Raw genomic sequence first — 14,613 nt, forward strand, 5'->3', positions numbered from 1 at the left:
CAGTCCTTAGACACAGAATGAACAAGAATAGACACGGTATCGACTTTGGTCTATACGTAGTCTATAGAGCGGAAGATCACAATAAGAAACAAATTATCGACTTCTTTCTGTAGACTTACTATAGAATGGAAGTAGACAAAAAAGAAATAAAAATCTTATTAATTTTTGTCTATAGACAATGAATGGACACGAATAAATGAAGACCGTATCGAATTTTTTTATAGGTTGTCTATAGAGAGGAAGTAGACAAAAGTAAACAAACATCTTATCGACCTTTTTCTGTAGACAGACTATAGAATGGGAGTAGACAAAAAGAAACAAAATTCTTATTAACTTTTGTCTATGGACAGTCTATCGACAATGAATAAACAAGAATAAATAAAGACTGTATCGACTTTTTTCTATAGATAGTCTACAGATAGGAAGTAGACAAAAATAAACAGACCTCTTATCGACTTTTAGGGGCGTAGCTCCTCTTAGTTTAACCTTGTCACGTCTCCGTTGTCCGGCGTATCTACCGGCAGTAAATGGCAGTATCTCCCGTATAATGCAATAGATGGCGCTGTCTCATAGAAGTACATACAAACTGCAGTTCAGGGACGATATTCTAGATGGTGCTGTACACAATCTGTGTCGTCATCACCATTTCTCGTCTCATTTCCTAGATGGCGTTGGTCCAATAGAATTTTGTGCAATATGGCGCTTGTGTGAATCGACACTAGATGGCGCTGGAAGTGCCGCTGCTCTCCGATTGGCTGCTGCGCGGGCTGCGCGGGGATGCGCGGGGAGCGAGCGCCTCTCATTTATTGGATCGTCGCCGTACGTGTCGGATCGGTGGAGCATGGACGATGCGCAGCGGCGGGCGCGGATGGCCGCTGCGGCTCGTTCGTGCTCGTGGGTGACTTTAATGTCTACATATCGGACCGCTCCACCAACGATTGGCTCGTTCAGCACATGGCCATCAGATACTCCTCGCTCAGGTGCATCTCCTTAGACCACCTTGCACCTACTACCGTGCGGGGGTCGTGCATAGACATCGTGTTTGCTAACATTTCCCTTAAACCGGTACTCGAACCCCTAGTTGTGCACTTCTCCGACCACAAGTGCGTAATATATAAAGGTCACTTGAAATCTCAATAAAACTTTTCTTCACCGTACCTCACGTGTTTGCATGATGATTTTATCGGGCGAACTTCTCGGAGGATTAACGGTATCACCCATAACCTCCGGAGCTTCGCCCACCTCACCATCATTCACCTCGTGGATATGCTGTGATTTTTTTTCTCAAGACCGACTATAGAATGGGAGTAGACAAAAAGAAATAAAAATCTTATTAACTTTTGTCTATAGACAGTCTATAGACAATGAATGGACAAAAATAGAGACTGTATTAACTTTTTTCTATAGAGAGGAAGTAGACAAAAAAGAACAAACACCTTATCGACTTTTTTCTATAGACTGTCTGTAGAATGTGAGTAGACAAAAAGAAATAAAAATCATCAATTTTTTATAGACAATCTATAGACAATGAATAGACAAGAATAAATAAAGACTGTATGGACTTTTTTCTATAGATAGTCTATAGGGAGGAAGTAGACAAGAACAAACAAACATCTTATCGACTTTTTTCTATAGAGTGAGTAGACAAAAATAAATAAAAATCTTATCAACTTTTGTCTATAGACAGTCGATAGATTATTTATCAACAAAAGAACAAATCTATAAAAAGGCAAAGTTGTCTACAAGTATTCTATAGACATTCTACAGACAGTCTAAACTCATTTTTGTAAGGGCTGACAGCAAAAGCTTCGATGTCCATGACTGTCGCTGGCTCCTGATGTGCGCGTGCCGGGCGGGTAATGGGCACGGGAGCATGAACGCAGTGCGCATTATTCACCACGTGCACATTTTGCATGGTAACCGCCTTTGACAACCCCTTTCGGAGACCGTGGCCAATTGACCATTGTGAAAAGCTTCTCTGAGCAAGCATTTACTGAATAGGGGTAGGTGAGCCCAAAGTGTTGGTCGCCAGGTTTCATTGACGTATGCCCGCAGCTACTAGGCTATCGGGTTTTCTAAGAAGTGCGAGCGGGGAAGGGGTCACTCACCTCGGCTTGCAGGTACTGCCTGCTTATTAGGATTTTATTGAACCTATTGTGCTGGGCGCTGTGGCTTGGCCTGGGAGCACAGGTGCTATGCATCTGTCACCCCCCCCCCCCCCTTTCTTGGAACGTGGTTGTTATTTGTATGTTGTTTTGAGGGATAGGCCGGGAGAAAGATACCACAAAATGTGGTAGAGAAAAGGGCGCTTGGAAGAAGCCCAATACTGGAAGCACCGGCAAACAAGACTATCCTAGCTCAGGATTCGTGATTGGTGCGTCGGCAGACCACTCATAGCCACTCGGTGGCGATTGGGTGGTAAATGCTTGGGGCGGGGCACCGAGGGGTAGAAAACGTGGCCCCGTTGCCCCGTCCCAGCGTTCTGGTCAATCTACGGTGCTATGCGCCATCGACTATGTCGATATAGGGTCGCCCTATGTGTACCAGTTTCGTCTTGTATGTGTTTTGTATTTGTAAATTCATGTAAATATTTGTAAATAGAAAGTGTGTTTTTTTTCTCGTCATCTCTGTGTCTACTTCAACCCCGCGAACCCGTCGCGGCTATCGTTAGTGGCAGAACTCCTCACTTGCGTAAACCGGCTCTGGCGGTGCGTCTCGGACGCCCAAGTAGAGGAGTGGAACCAAGACGAACCTTTGGACTTTACTCTTGGTATGAAACGACACACTAAAAAACTGAACGCCTCCTCTCTATCATCTTATATAAATTTTCTCCTAATGGTTGACTGCAAAATATTTGAAGCACGCGTTACCTAAAGCGGCCAGGGTTCCACCAGCAGCTTTGGTAACGCAAAAAAATTAACCTTGCACTCGGCCGCCCAACGCTTGAAAGAGCGAAGCTGGGCGTTCGTAGCCCAGCATTTTCCTGAAGTGCGCGCGAACTTTTCATCTCACTATTCATGAAGATGATACTTTCTTTTCGCGCGTCTCGGTGTCGGTGTTGCATAGCGCAGCTTGCAACACCGGTACCACGTTGCTTGCCGACAACGCGTTCCAGGAGAACCGCTCAGTGAATGCGTCTCTCTCTCTGTCTCTCACAGCGCGCAAAACCTCTTCACCTCGCAGAGAACGAGCGTGTGAACGCGGCAGCTGTGGACGAAGACCTGAGCACGAGGTTGGGGGATCGAATCCCGGCCACGGCGGCCGCATTTCGATGGTGGCGAAATGCGAAAACACCCGTGTACTTAGATTTAGGTGCACGTTAAAGAACCCCAGGTGGTCCAAATTTCCGGAGTCCCCCACTACGGCGTGCCTCATAACCAGAACTGGTTTTGGCACGTAAAACCCCATTAATTTTTTTTGTGGACGAAGACGACGACGCTCGAACGCAATAATATGGTTTGCATAAATGCATGTTCTGCAAGCGTGGCTCTATATCCTACAATAAGGAAAAAAGTGGCTGTGTAGCCTAGTGGTTACGACGCTCGCTTTGGGTCCGCGGGTACATGGGTTTGAATCCCGCTTCAGCAAGAAAGTTCATTTTCTTTTATTGCTTGTTAGTTTCTTGATTCGCACCCCGAACCACCATATACGGCTGGCTTAAACAGCTTCGCTGTTAAAACGTGCTTTTACAAAACGTACGGACTGCGCTTGGAGTGTACGGCTCATATGCTGACACCTTAATTACGATTCTAGTCCGGGGTGCGCCATGTTGCTTAGGGCAGACAAGGTCTACAGAGAAACGCACTCGCGTTTTGCAGATTTCCTAGCCATTCTAAAGCGCCAGAGGCCCATATTATGCCTTCCATGATTCTGTTATGAATCCGCCTATAGACGAATGCACAAAATGTAAATATTCCCAACTGACCTTTGACCGCTATATATTTTAATGCAGGTGGCTCAAGTGGCCACAAAGCAAAGCGCACGTCTCGTAACTCGCAGCCCGAATCATCAAACCCGAAGGAAGTTCCAGTCAGGCGCTCGACGCGGACGCAGGCGAGAAAGAAAGCCTCGGTACAAGGTGGTAAGTCAACGATTGAAAATAAGTGCACATTCACACAACTTTGCTCAATTTTTAATGTTCGACCCCATACGATGCTAAATAAAGCAGTTAAAGAGCACGTCTACGTAGTACCTGTCATCACATGTGAAAGTTCATTTGTTTACCTGGAGATAACCTATTACTCGCTATAATATCTGCAAGAGGATATGCCGATATATTCTTTTGTCGACAGTCATGAGTTGAGAGCCCTGTTGAGAAAAATTAAGCAAATATGGCCTTAACTTTAACCAAGTACCTTTTCTACAGAGTTATGAGTACGTTCTCAAGACATCGAAGGGTCGATCGTGTTTATGTTCTTCTGATATCTAAGCATCACATGATTGAGCAGTGTCTCGATGAGACTTCGTTTTCATTTTTCTTTGTAAGGCTGCGCTACTATTCTTCCCACCCACAAACATGCATAGGTGTGACACTGAACTTAAAAAAAACGATCATTAGGAGCAATACCTTTAATAATATTAATAAGATTAAATGTCGTTCATGGAAGTACAGCTTTGCAGAATTCATTAACTATATAAAATATTTAGCAGTGCTTGTGAACAAAGATTTGAAGTGTCACCATAAACTTAATAAGCATCTGCACCATACTCCGTAGTGCCACGTGCTTGCTGTTCAATATAAATCTGTTCTACCGAAGTCTGTAAAATTACTCATCATGCATGGCCTTGCATGCACTAATCTAAGGTACGCATTTACGGTGTCTTTATTTTATTCAGGTATTTGGCAAAGCTGATTGGTGACCATCTGATAAGTACGCTGAAATGCATAGCCTACTGTTCGGCCTCCGCTAACAATGCGAAATTCTTGTTGTCGTTTGGTGCCGCCAGGCTCGCTTAAATCCTTATTTATTCAAACAATTAACTCTGTTACGGAACGGAATTTCTTGAACTCCCAGTTTAAACACGAGCATGTTGTTCCTAGAATAAATTGCGTAGTAACTCATTGTTTAACCAGATAATGAAAAGCAAGAAAGTGTGTCTCGATTCCCAGTACCCTGAATAATAATGATATTTCTGCAATTACGAAGCGTAGTGTAAAGAGTGTGCTAGGCTCTTGTGAAAATTGATGTTCATTGTTCTTTTTGTTCTTACTTTCTCAAACTCATTCCCGCATTGTGTTTGCCAGTCCGATTCCTGCTATTTATTATACTATGTTGTTACTTTTTTGTGGTCACGAATGTCCAGCTATTTTTGTTAGTATTTTTTCGCACGCTGATTTTGCCGGGCCCCGACACTGAAACATATTTGTTGGCTTTGACAGGCCTGATATGTTTTATGCAGTGCATTGAAAGACGGCTATGTACTATCATTAATATTGTGGATTGAGATTTTGAACTACAATTTTATACACTTGACCGAATACCCCATTATAAGTACTTTGTGTTACGCACGACAGATACACAAAGCGGCTGCTCGAGCAATCCTCGCTACCCAAAGCGAAACCGGAAGGACATGAAATACACGGAGAGTACAGACGCTTCGGAAGATGAGATTCCGCGTAAGTAAAGATGACAGCTTGCAAGGTTTCGCCGCTGCCACTGAGGAGTGAAACGGCAGCTTGCTTTTGAATGTGGCGCATTAGAGTTTAGATCACAGCTGTCACAAAACATACCCAACAATGTTGCTCACAACTGTGTGTAACGAGACTTGCATGAAAATCGGGCTGCATCGTTACTTCTTGCGTTCACAATAATTTGGAGATGCACATTGCGGAACCACTGAGCGCGAAATGTGGCATACGTTTGCATCACTTTTACATCGTCGACGTCCATACATTTTATATTGCAAAGCACATTTCAAAGGGCAAGCAACACTCCACAGAGAGAACACCATTTAGTAAAAAAAATGAAGAAAAATGGCAGAAATAGCAGCGGAGCTCTCCTTGCCTACAGATTCTCCCATTCGAAGCTTGTGAAGTGAGTTACAGTTTCTTTCTGCTACACATATCCTTTAGGTAAGAGGGGAATACACTGATTGCAAGGTAGTCTTGACGCGCAGGTGGCCAGTTTTTCTGCAAGGTACTCTGCCTCACTATTGAAGGCTGCTGCGGAACATTGCTCGAAAAAAAGTGAAGAAAAAGAAACGTGGGAAGAAAGTGGGAACCACCGGAAACTCGAAGTCAAAGAAGACCGAATTATGTTATAATTGCACGTCCTGCCTCAGAAACTAAAGTGCGTGGCGGCAAGGAACGCCATAAATTTGGTAGCCTCTGCACCGTGTAAAGTAGCCAAGTTGTGCAAACGCATATCAAAGGAAAAGAAAGAAGCGAACAGTGCGTGTGGTGAAAGAAAATGGGGGCAGCTTCACAATAGTGGTGAGAAGTCTGAGCAAACAGCAGAGCTGCAAGCCCTTCGCAAGCTTTAACTTGGCTTTTCATTAGCTTTAACTTGGCCTTTCTATTAGCTTGGCTTTTCTAGGCTTGAGGTGGCGCTGCTGGGGAAACTCTGGATCGGTGCGAAGTCTTCGGAGTCGCTCTCGAGTCACAGCGCGGCGCTTTTCGTGCCGCACCTAAAAGAGCCGCTCCCCCTCTTCTTCGGCCGTGGCGATCCTCTCCGGACGACCTACGTGCTCGGCGCAAACTCACGAGGCAAAGTGTGTCTCCGCGCCTCGGTGACGCGGAGCTATATACTCTGGAGTGACGTCATTGCCTAGCTTCACTCCCGCGTGGTTGTGGGGAGAAGCTAGGCAGACATATGGCGGAGGAGTGTGAGGTGCTGCTGCGGAAGTTAGGCAAGGCGTCGCTAGGTGGCGCTCTGGTGGGAGTGGTGGCGGGGCGAGAAGGTGGCGTTCCGTTGCTAGGCGACGCCCGCGACGTCATCGCCAGGCGGAGGAGTTTCTCTGCGTACGCCACTGGATTACCTCCAGCTTAAACAGCTTCGCTGCTAAAACGCGCACAACAGCTTTCAGAAAATCCGCTTGTGCGGTTGTTTATACAATTACCCTTTCGCGAGGCCGCTGCTACGCTGGCCAGACAGGCCGCTGTGTATCAATTGGTGGCTCTGTGAGCACCGAAATCTGCTTCCAAGGGATATCGGAAGCAATCCACAGTAGTGTAAGAGGTTCGTGTAGCTGTATCCGTGACTTTATCCACGTGTCGATCGTAGGTGCGGAGTGGAGTAGATTGGCAAGCGAGCTATGGGAAGCTTTCAAGATCAGGAAATTGGGCACGGACTTGGGCGTATGTCAACCGTCCCTCTCCCCCCCCCCCCCCCGACTTACCGAAGAAAAAGTTCTAATGTTTAAACAAAACACTACAGACACGACGCTAAGCACGTGTTCACTGCTGTTAAAATTTTCTGTACGTTGTTACTTTCCTTCTGTGCATGCGTGGCATCAATTTGGGAGATTGCTTTCACACCAATAAGTTAGTTCTAAGTTCAGGTTTGCCTTGTCTTCTTCCCTTTACTTGTAATTGGAACCATCGTACCCTTTCCTGTCTAGTTGCGGAGGAAAAGTATGAAAGTTGTGGATACGTTATATTTGCCTACTATTTTTACGAAGATTCTCGCCAGCTCAGCTTAGACCGTTTTGTCGTCACAGATGACAAAAATAATTTGTCAAATGTCCTTCTTTCACGGCCAGTTAACAGAAAAAAATATAGTATGCGGTAGCAGTATGCTAACTTACCAAGTGACGATACATTTTCACGCCTGTGCTTAGGCCCATAAAAGCTTTTTAGAGCACAGCTCTTACGAGCCCATTCCTGTGGCGAGCGTCGGCGTCGGCATTTTCCCTCGGCGTAACGAGCGAACGAGCACAGCGAAAGATGAAAGCGAACGCAGAGCGCAGCGTGAGAAGAAAATCGTAGTGCCGCGCAAGACTTGCGATAACCGCTACGTGATGGCGCCAGAGGAGCACGCCGTCTACGCATCCGGGGCAGCGCGGCGCCGGCCGAGCGGGGGAAAGAAAAAGAACCAGAAAGCTCGCCTTCTCGCATAGCGTTTGCCGTAAGCTTTTCACGGTAAAGGTTACGCTTGCAAAAGCTGCAGTTGCGGAGAAGCGGCCACTGTATGGCCGGTCTATATAGTATAGCGCCGCGTGTCTCGGCTGTGCCAGTCGATGCGATGCGGTGATCGGTGCGATGCCACAATATATTGCGAAATGAAAACATGCAAAGAGCTGTGTCTGCGTCGGATTAGGGAGTATCGTAATCATCGGTGAATTTTCTAGCAACAAGGATCGTGAGCAGAGTTTACTTTCTCAGTGCTCACGAATATGGTGCTTTCCAAACTTAACCGAAATATTTAGGCAATTAAACTATTTTCACGTTACTAATGCACTAGCCGCCGACAAGAAACGTGTCGAAAATTAATTGTCATTCACCTGTCTCAAGGTCCGAAGAGGCATTAACAGCGTTATCATTGACGATTTGCAGCAGGTAAAGCCAGCACGTCCAGCGGAACGCCCAAACCGACTCGAAGACCTCCTGCAAAGCGCTACAAAAGCGAAGCGACTGGCAACAAACACTACGAGTGTAAGTCTAATCGTGTGCTAATATTAAGAACTGTGAGAACTGGCTGCGATGCAAAATCCTGCATGGTCCAAAAAATACAAGAAACACACACAGAGGATCTCTGCGTCACCATACATCGCATTTGTGCATCCGGTGTATTTCGTTTTCATGTTTTTTTTCTGCACCATTCATAAACGTCTACTAAGCGGGTACGTGTTGCGCTTAAATGGATACCAAATATTCTCAGGTAAAAAAAAAATGCGGTAGAACGAACGGCGGGTTGATATTTGTGTAAGCGATAGCTTTGTAAGCGTGCCTCATTATTGCTTTTATGTTGAAACAAACACATAGACACAAATATACGTAATACATACAGGGTGATCATTTTTGAGTTTTATTAAATTTTTAAAAATAGCCTGTTGCAAATAATATAATTGTAGTCCTTGAACTTTAATATTGAAAAGGCGTACACTACTTGCACGAGAAAACGAAACATATATTCAACGAATTAACAAAAATCCAGTAATCATATTTTGAATTATTTACTTGAAATTTGCGAATTGTAGCCGGCGAGCTTGCAAGGCGTATCCACATAGAATGAATTTCCACAATGATGCCAGTTTGGAGATATGCGCCATCAAACTTGCCTAAAAATGGAATGTTGTTCCACTTACTTTTTAACAAAACGCTCTTTTATCCATTGAAGCACAAAAGTAACTGGAACGCCCGTGTATTTCGTTCCACACTTTGGGATATATCTTGAAACTGGTGTCATCCTGGAAATTCATTTCAAATGGATACGTCTTGCAAGCTCACTGGCTACGATTCGCAAATTGCAATATGTGCCCTAAAGGCATCAAGATAAGTACATTACTTAATTAGTTGATTAGGTGATGCAATTTGTCGTGCTTGTAATGTCCGCCTCTTCGAATAATCCAGCTCAAGGGTAAAAATTATTCTAACTGACAAAGGCGATTTGTAAATATTCCATAACAATTAAAAATGATCACCCTTTATATACATGTACATGTTTATTGTTTGTCACAATAGCTTACATTGAATGTCCACGTCTGCTGTTCATTTTTGACTCTAATCTTTTCCCTGGTCCCACTTTATTATATATATATATATATATATATATATATATAGAAAAATAAGAACAACTTTGCGGTTATCTTAGGTTTATGTACCAAACAGTTTCGGTCGGTCAGTGGCGTAGCCAAGGGGGGGGGGTTGGGGGGGTTCAAACCCCCCCGAAATTTTTTGCACCCCCCCCCCCCCCCTTACTAACCCACCCTTTGCTCTCGTCGCTTCGCGCTGACATATTTCAAGAAACCGGTGCTACTTTCACATTTTCATTCCTGGGCGCTTCCGTTTGGGTTGGTAATTTACAGGGAATCATGTCTGCATATGGAAAAAAACTGTCACGGTGTTTGTCAAGGCCTTGACACTCTGTGAGGTTTTGGGCGCGAATGTGGCGGCCGCATTCTGAAACAACAAATGCGCAACAAATGAAGCAACAAATGCGGCAGCCGCATTTTAGATGAAGGCGAAAATGCTCGAGGCCCGTTTACTTAGATTTAGGTGCAGGTTAAAGTGCCCAGGTGGTCGAAATTTCCGGTATACATTTCCGCCGCTTCCCTTCAGGTGCCGGTTAGGCCGCGTTCGCGTAGGAACTTGGTCTCGAAGCTGGCGGAAGCGGCAAAATCTTGCAAAAATCCGCCCGCCTAGGTGGAAAAACAGGCAGAATAAGGCTACGTTCACACTTGGGAAGCGGCAAGCGGGTGGAGAGGCCAAAGCGGCCGGAAAGGCCAAAGCGACCGGAAAATCTTTTCCGCGCATGTCCAAGTTCACATTTGTTTTGCTACCACCGCGGCCGCCGCTGCCGCTTTCGTCCACATCCATCTAGTCTGCGTACGTTTGTCGGCGTGGTGGCGCTCATTATCGCATTATTTGGAGCGGTATGTTCATTCACTGACCCACCCGTCATCAAAAGTGATCATCTTGCGCAATTTCGCGTGTCATCTGCGACCTTCGGTAAATTCCTCGTTGGCGTTCTGCAATTCTCCTCACACGGGCGCGGTGGCGCTGTGTCACAGGTTGCTGCCTAGGCGTGATTATATTTCTTTAATAGCTTTTATTTACAAGTTGTAATAACATTTCATCATTTCGTATTATTTTCGGCGCCTCCAGGACACGAAAGTGGCAACGGGAACACCAAAGCTAAAACCCGGGCTGGCCCTTTGTGTTGAGGCTCGCCGAAGCCTGCGCGTCCTATACGTGAGACCTACGCTCCCAATCTATCGTCGCGACGAGAAAAGCACCCCGCGACTTCTGCAACATACCGTGCACGTGCGAGGAGAATTATGGAGCGCCAACGAGGAATCTGTCTAACTATTGTCTGTCATGGAAGTGGAAGAAGAAATGGCTTTTATACTTCTACCTACTTGTTTTCTAGAAATGGACAATGAATAAACGGAAGACAAGAAAACCTCGGAAACGGCGGTGGTGGGTTCGCCTGGCTTTGCAAAAGCGCGAGAAGTTGGGTCACGCGACTCCGTTGGCTTCGTTGCCGCGCCTCCGGTCGCGCGAAGTTGAATACTATCGCGAGTATTGCTGACAGTACGTTTTAGTATTTCTCTTGTCGTAGAGCAAGGGGTGGTTCTTGATCGCGTCGATCAGCATTGCAGCCTCCACTTTTGGTGCCATGTTCAATGTTACGACCGGAAGCTTACATGCTAGTGTAGCTTCCGGTCGAGCAGAACGACTTTCCGCCACGTTTCCGCTTCACCATGGCGAAAAAATCGGTCCGAGACCAATTGGGCTCGCCGCCTGTTATAGTCTGCAGCGCAAAACGTCTCTCGTTTGCGATTGCGCCCCTACGGAAGGCTGGTAGTTACTGTTGTGTTGCTGAATCTCAAACCAGCAATTACGAAAGGCTGGTAGTTGCTGTTGTGTTGTGGAATCCTAAACCAGCAATGTACAGACCAAAGGGTTGATGCCAGCAGTGAAATTCCACCGACTCGCAACAGAATGCACGAAACAGACAGCCGACAAGCTACATGTGCGCAGTACAGCGTAAGTAAACTCTTGTTGCAGGCGCTGACAGTTCTCGTCGGAGTTCACGCGTCCTGAGAAATTGATTATGTGCACTATGCACTGAACAAGACCGGAGTTCATTCCTGCATCACTAGTACACCAATCAGTCGAGATTCTGTGAGGTACAAGGCCGCTTCCTGTTTGCACCGGCCTAAGTGAAGCAGAAATGACTCGCACGCACTACTTAAAATGCGTACACATGCCATAACTATGCAGTGCGGTGAAATATTCTGTACAATTCTGAATCTGTTGACGTAAATGCAAATGACGGCTGCACGCTAGCACACAGCGGAAGACACAGCGGCCCATGCACTTGCCGCAGGAAATGCAAGGCGACGAAAGTTTCGTAAAAAAAGCATTACTCGTTTTTGCGCGTATTTCAGTTTTCTAGCGCAAAGACGCAGCGAACAAGCTATTGCTATGGGAGTAGGTATATAGCCTGCATGGTCACACGTGCATTTTCACGTGTATAGCCGTCCTTGACTTGTGAAACTCACTTCGCCCCGACGAGGACGACGCCATCTACGCTTAACGGAGATTAACAATTAATGATGTCTTCTCCGATCGGGCGGGTCGTCTCAATGATGCGTTTTCGAAGACTGGTCCATTCAGTGGCGCGATGAGAGACGGTTGCTCCAAACGCCCACTGTACCTGTCGTACTTACTGTATTTTACTGAGCTTACATTACTTTTTACTTAATTTCTTCACAAGCACACACTAGAGCACTGCACGGGCCGATTTTTTTTCAGCCCGGGCCCGGCCCGGGCCCGTTATTACGTTGGGTGGCCCGCCCGAGCCCGATCAAAACTTTTATGGCGAGACCCGGGCCCGGCCCGCCACCCCTTTACCTTAGGCCCGAGGCCGGCCCGAGGCCGGCCCGAGCCCGACTCTAAACCGGCCCGAACCCGGCCCGAGACCGAAAAATAATGTTTTTCAGAGTTGAGTCGCCCGAGAATAACTCACTGCACGTTACATGCACACGACCAGAAAGAAAGCCCGAGCCCGGCCCGGGCCCGGGTCAAAAAGCACACGCCGTGCCCGAGCCCAGCCCGAGCCCGTGAAAAAACAGTTCTGCCCGGCCCGGCCCACGGGCCCGGGCTTTCGGGTAAGCCCGAGCCCGTGCAGTGCTCTAGCACACACACACGCGAGGGGGGAGGGGGGTCCCATGTCTTTGATATACATACATAGAGGGTGCTTAAACTACCGATATTTATTATCGATCACGTCACGTAGAGGAAAGCAGACGCTTCGGGGGGGGGGGGGGGTTCATCGGCCCCCGACCGATGAACCCCCCCCGAAAAAAATTTCTGGCTACGCCCCTGCGGTCGGTGGACCTCCCTTGAAGAAGGTCGGTCCACCGACCGAAACTGTTGGGTAAATAAACCTAAAATAACCGCGAAGAATTGTGCTTCTGATTTTCCAGTCGTTAACTGCTTTGGGCTGGGGTGGTTTGATGAGCTGTATGGTGAAATTGGAGTGCGACATGCCCATTCTAGAGAATGTTCCAAGTACGGGCATGCACCCACTGGCATATATTAAGTGGGTAAATGCAAGTAAACAAAGTACATTAACGAATCCGTTAAGTATAATGCACCATTTCATTACGAGATGAGTGTTCTTTTGATAAGTCTATTTAGCTTGAAAATTTAGCGCTTCACTACGTCAAAAGCAGATCGGTAATATTAGCGCCTGTTTGTTGCGAACTTCTATAAGGGGAACTTGCGCCTTGTGCCTTATAATTCATATTGCAGGCCGCGACGGCTGTTCTCGAGACAAACCTAGTGAATGTCCAGTGCATGGACCGTCGTTTTTCGTCAAGAGGGTAAGCAAAGCTTAAGTTTGTCCATTAAATTAAAGTTAAGCTGGAGAATCATTTTGTGTGCTCTTCACTATTGCAGACAAGCAAATGCATCTTAAGTGCACTCATGTTTCTCCAACAAAGACAAGACATCGGGCACAAATATAACGTATTAAACACGCCCTCCGTGAGCTTTAGCTTCTTATCACTGTCTCTGCTAGCAAGTTGTAAATGCTAAAAGCTCAAGCGAATACAGAAGAAATTGGCGACTGTGTTCATTGCAGACATTCGTCAATTCTCCGGGCGTCCAAGGGTTATGGGGACGTTGCTCACAGACAACGCAAGTTCTGGTGCAACGTCTGTCCTCGTCACGTCTTTTTGTGTCTTAGTTAGATAGGTGGATATGCCGGAGGTCTTTTCTTGCGTTTGCGTTGTACCCAAACATTGTAGAAAGTCGTGAACTAGTTCAATCAGTGACGCTGCTGCGCAAGAACGGGTGTGTATTTCTAACCAAAGGAAGTAGCGTCTCATAATTTCGCAGCGTCAACAATATCGTCTGTCTTCTGTGAATCCTTTTTCTATCAATCTATTCCATTTTCGTGGGTATCAGTGTAAGTGCAGCGCTTGTGTAGAGTATCAGTATGAACAAGACGCTTCGTATGCCAGGTGCCGCTCAAAGACTTCGAGCGAGCCAAGAAGAGTCTACCTGAAGGCCTCGTAGTGCTTCGTTCGAAGATGAAGGGTGCGCAGCTTGGAATCTTCACTGTGGTTCCACTTGCCGCTGGTCATCGCTTCGGCCCCTACGCGCACTCCAGTATTAAGGACAGTGACGACGGTGAAGCCACGGACCAGGTATGTTTGTTCAGTGCACGTCAAAACTATGCATTCTCTGCAGAATATGCGTATTTGCATTGAGCATATACAATACGCCAGGTTAAAGCGCGCAGTAGCAATTTACTCTATTTAAATAGCGAAGTAACCGCATTATTGCAAATGCCGTTATGACAAACGGCTTTATCTTGTGCATCCAAAGAATGCGCGACTGGAGAAACTGGAGATTTTGAAATTTGCCGGAACTTATTTCACCCTTTTACGTTCTCGTTCTGAAAGACAGATATATTACGCATATGAGGCTTCTCAGAA

At 46.3% G+C, this 14,613-nt stretch overlaps 1 protein-coding gene across 1 annotated transcript in view; it reads left to right on the top strand.

The window, feature by feature from the left end:
- LOC119463646 (histone-lysine N-methyltransferase PRDM7-like) overlaps positions 1–14,613 on the top strand; it is a 44,818-nt gene that overhangs the window by 14,727 nt on the left and 15,478 nt on the right. The window contains exons 3-7 of the mRNA XM_037724470.2: positions 3,953–4,081; positions 5,516–5,617; positions 8,495–8,593; positions 13,424–13,494; positions 14,137–14,322. Coding sequence (XP_037580398.2) covers positions 3,953–4,081; positions 5,516–5,617; positions 8,495–8,593; positions 13,424–13,494; positions 14,137–14,322 — 587 coding nt within the window. The remainder of the gene's footprint in view (positions 1–3,952; positions 4,082–5,515; positions 5,618–8,494; positions 8,594–13,423; positions 13,495–14,136; positions 14,323–14,613) is intronic.

Source organism: Dermacentor silvarum, chromosome 9 (assembly GCF_013339745.2).
Source record: "Dermacentor silvarum isolate Dsil-2018 chromosome 9, BIME_Dsil_1.4, whole genome shotgun sequence".
NCBI lineage: Eukaryota > Metazoa > Arthropoda > Arachnida > Ixodida > Ixodidae > Dermacentor > Dermacentor silvarum.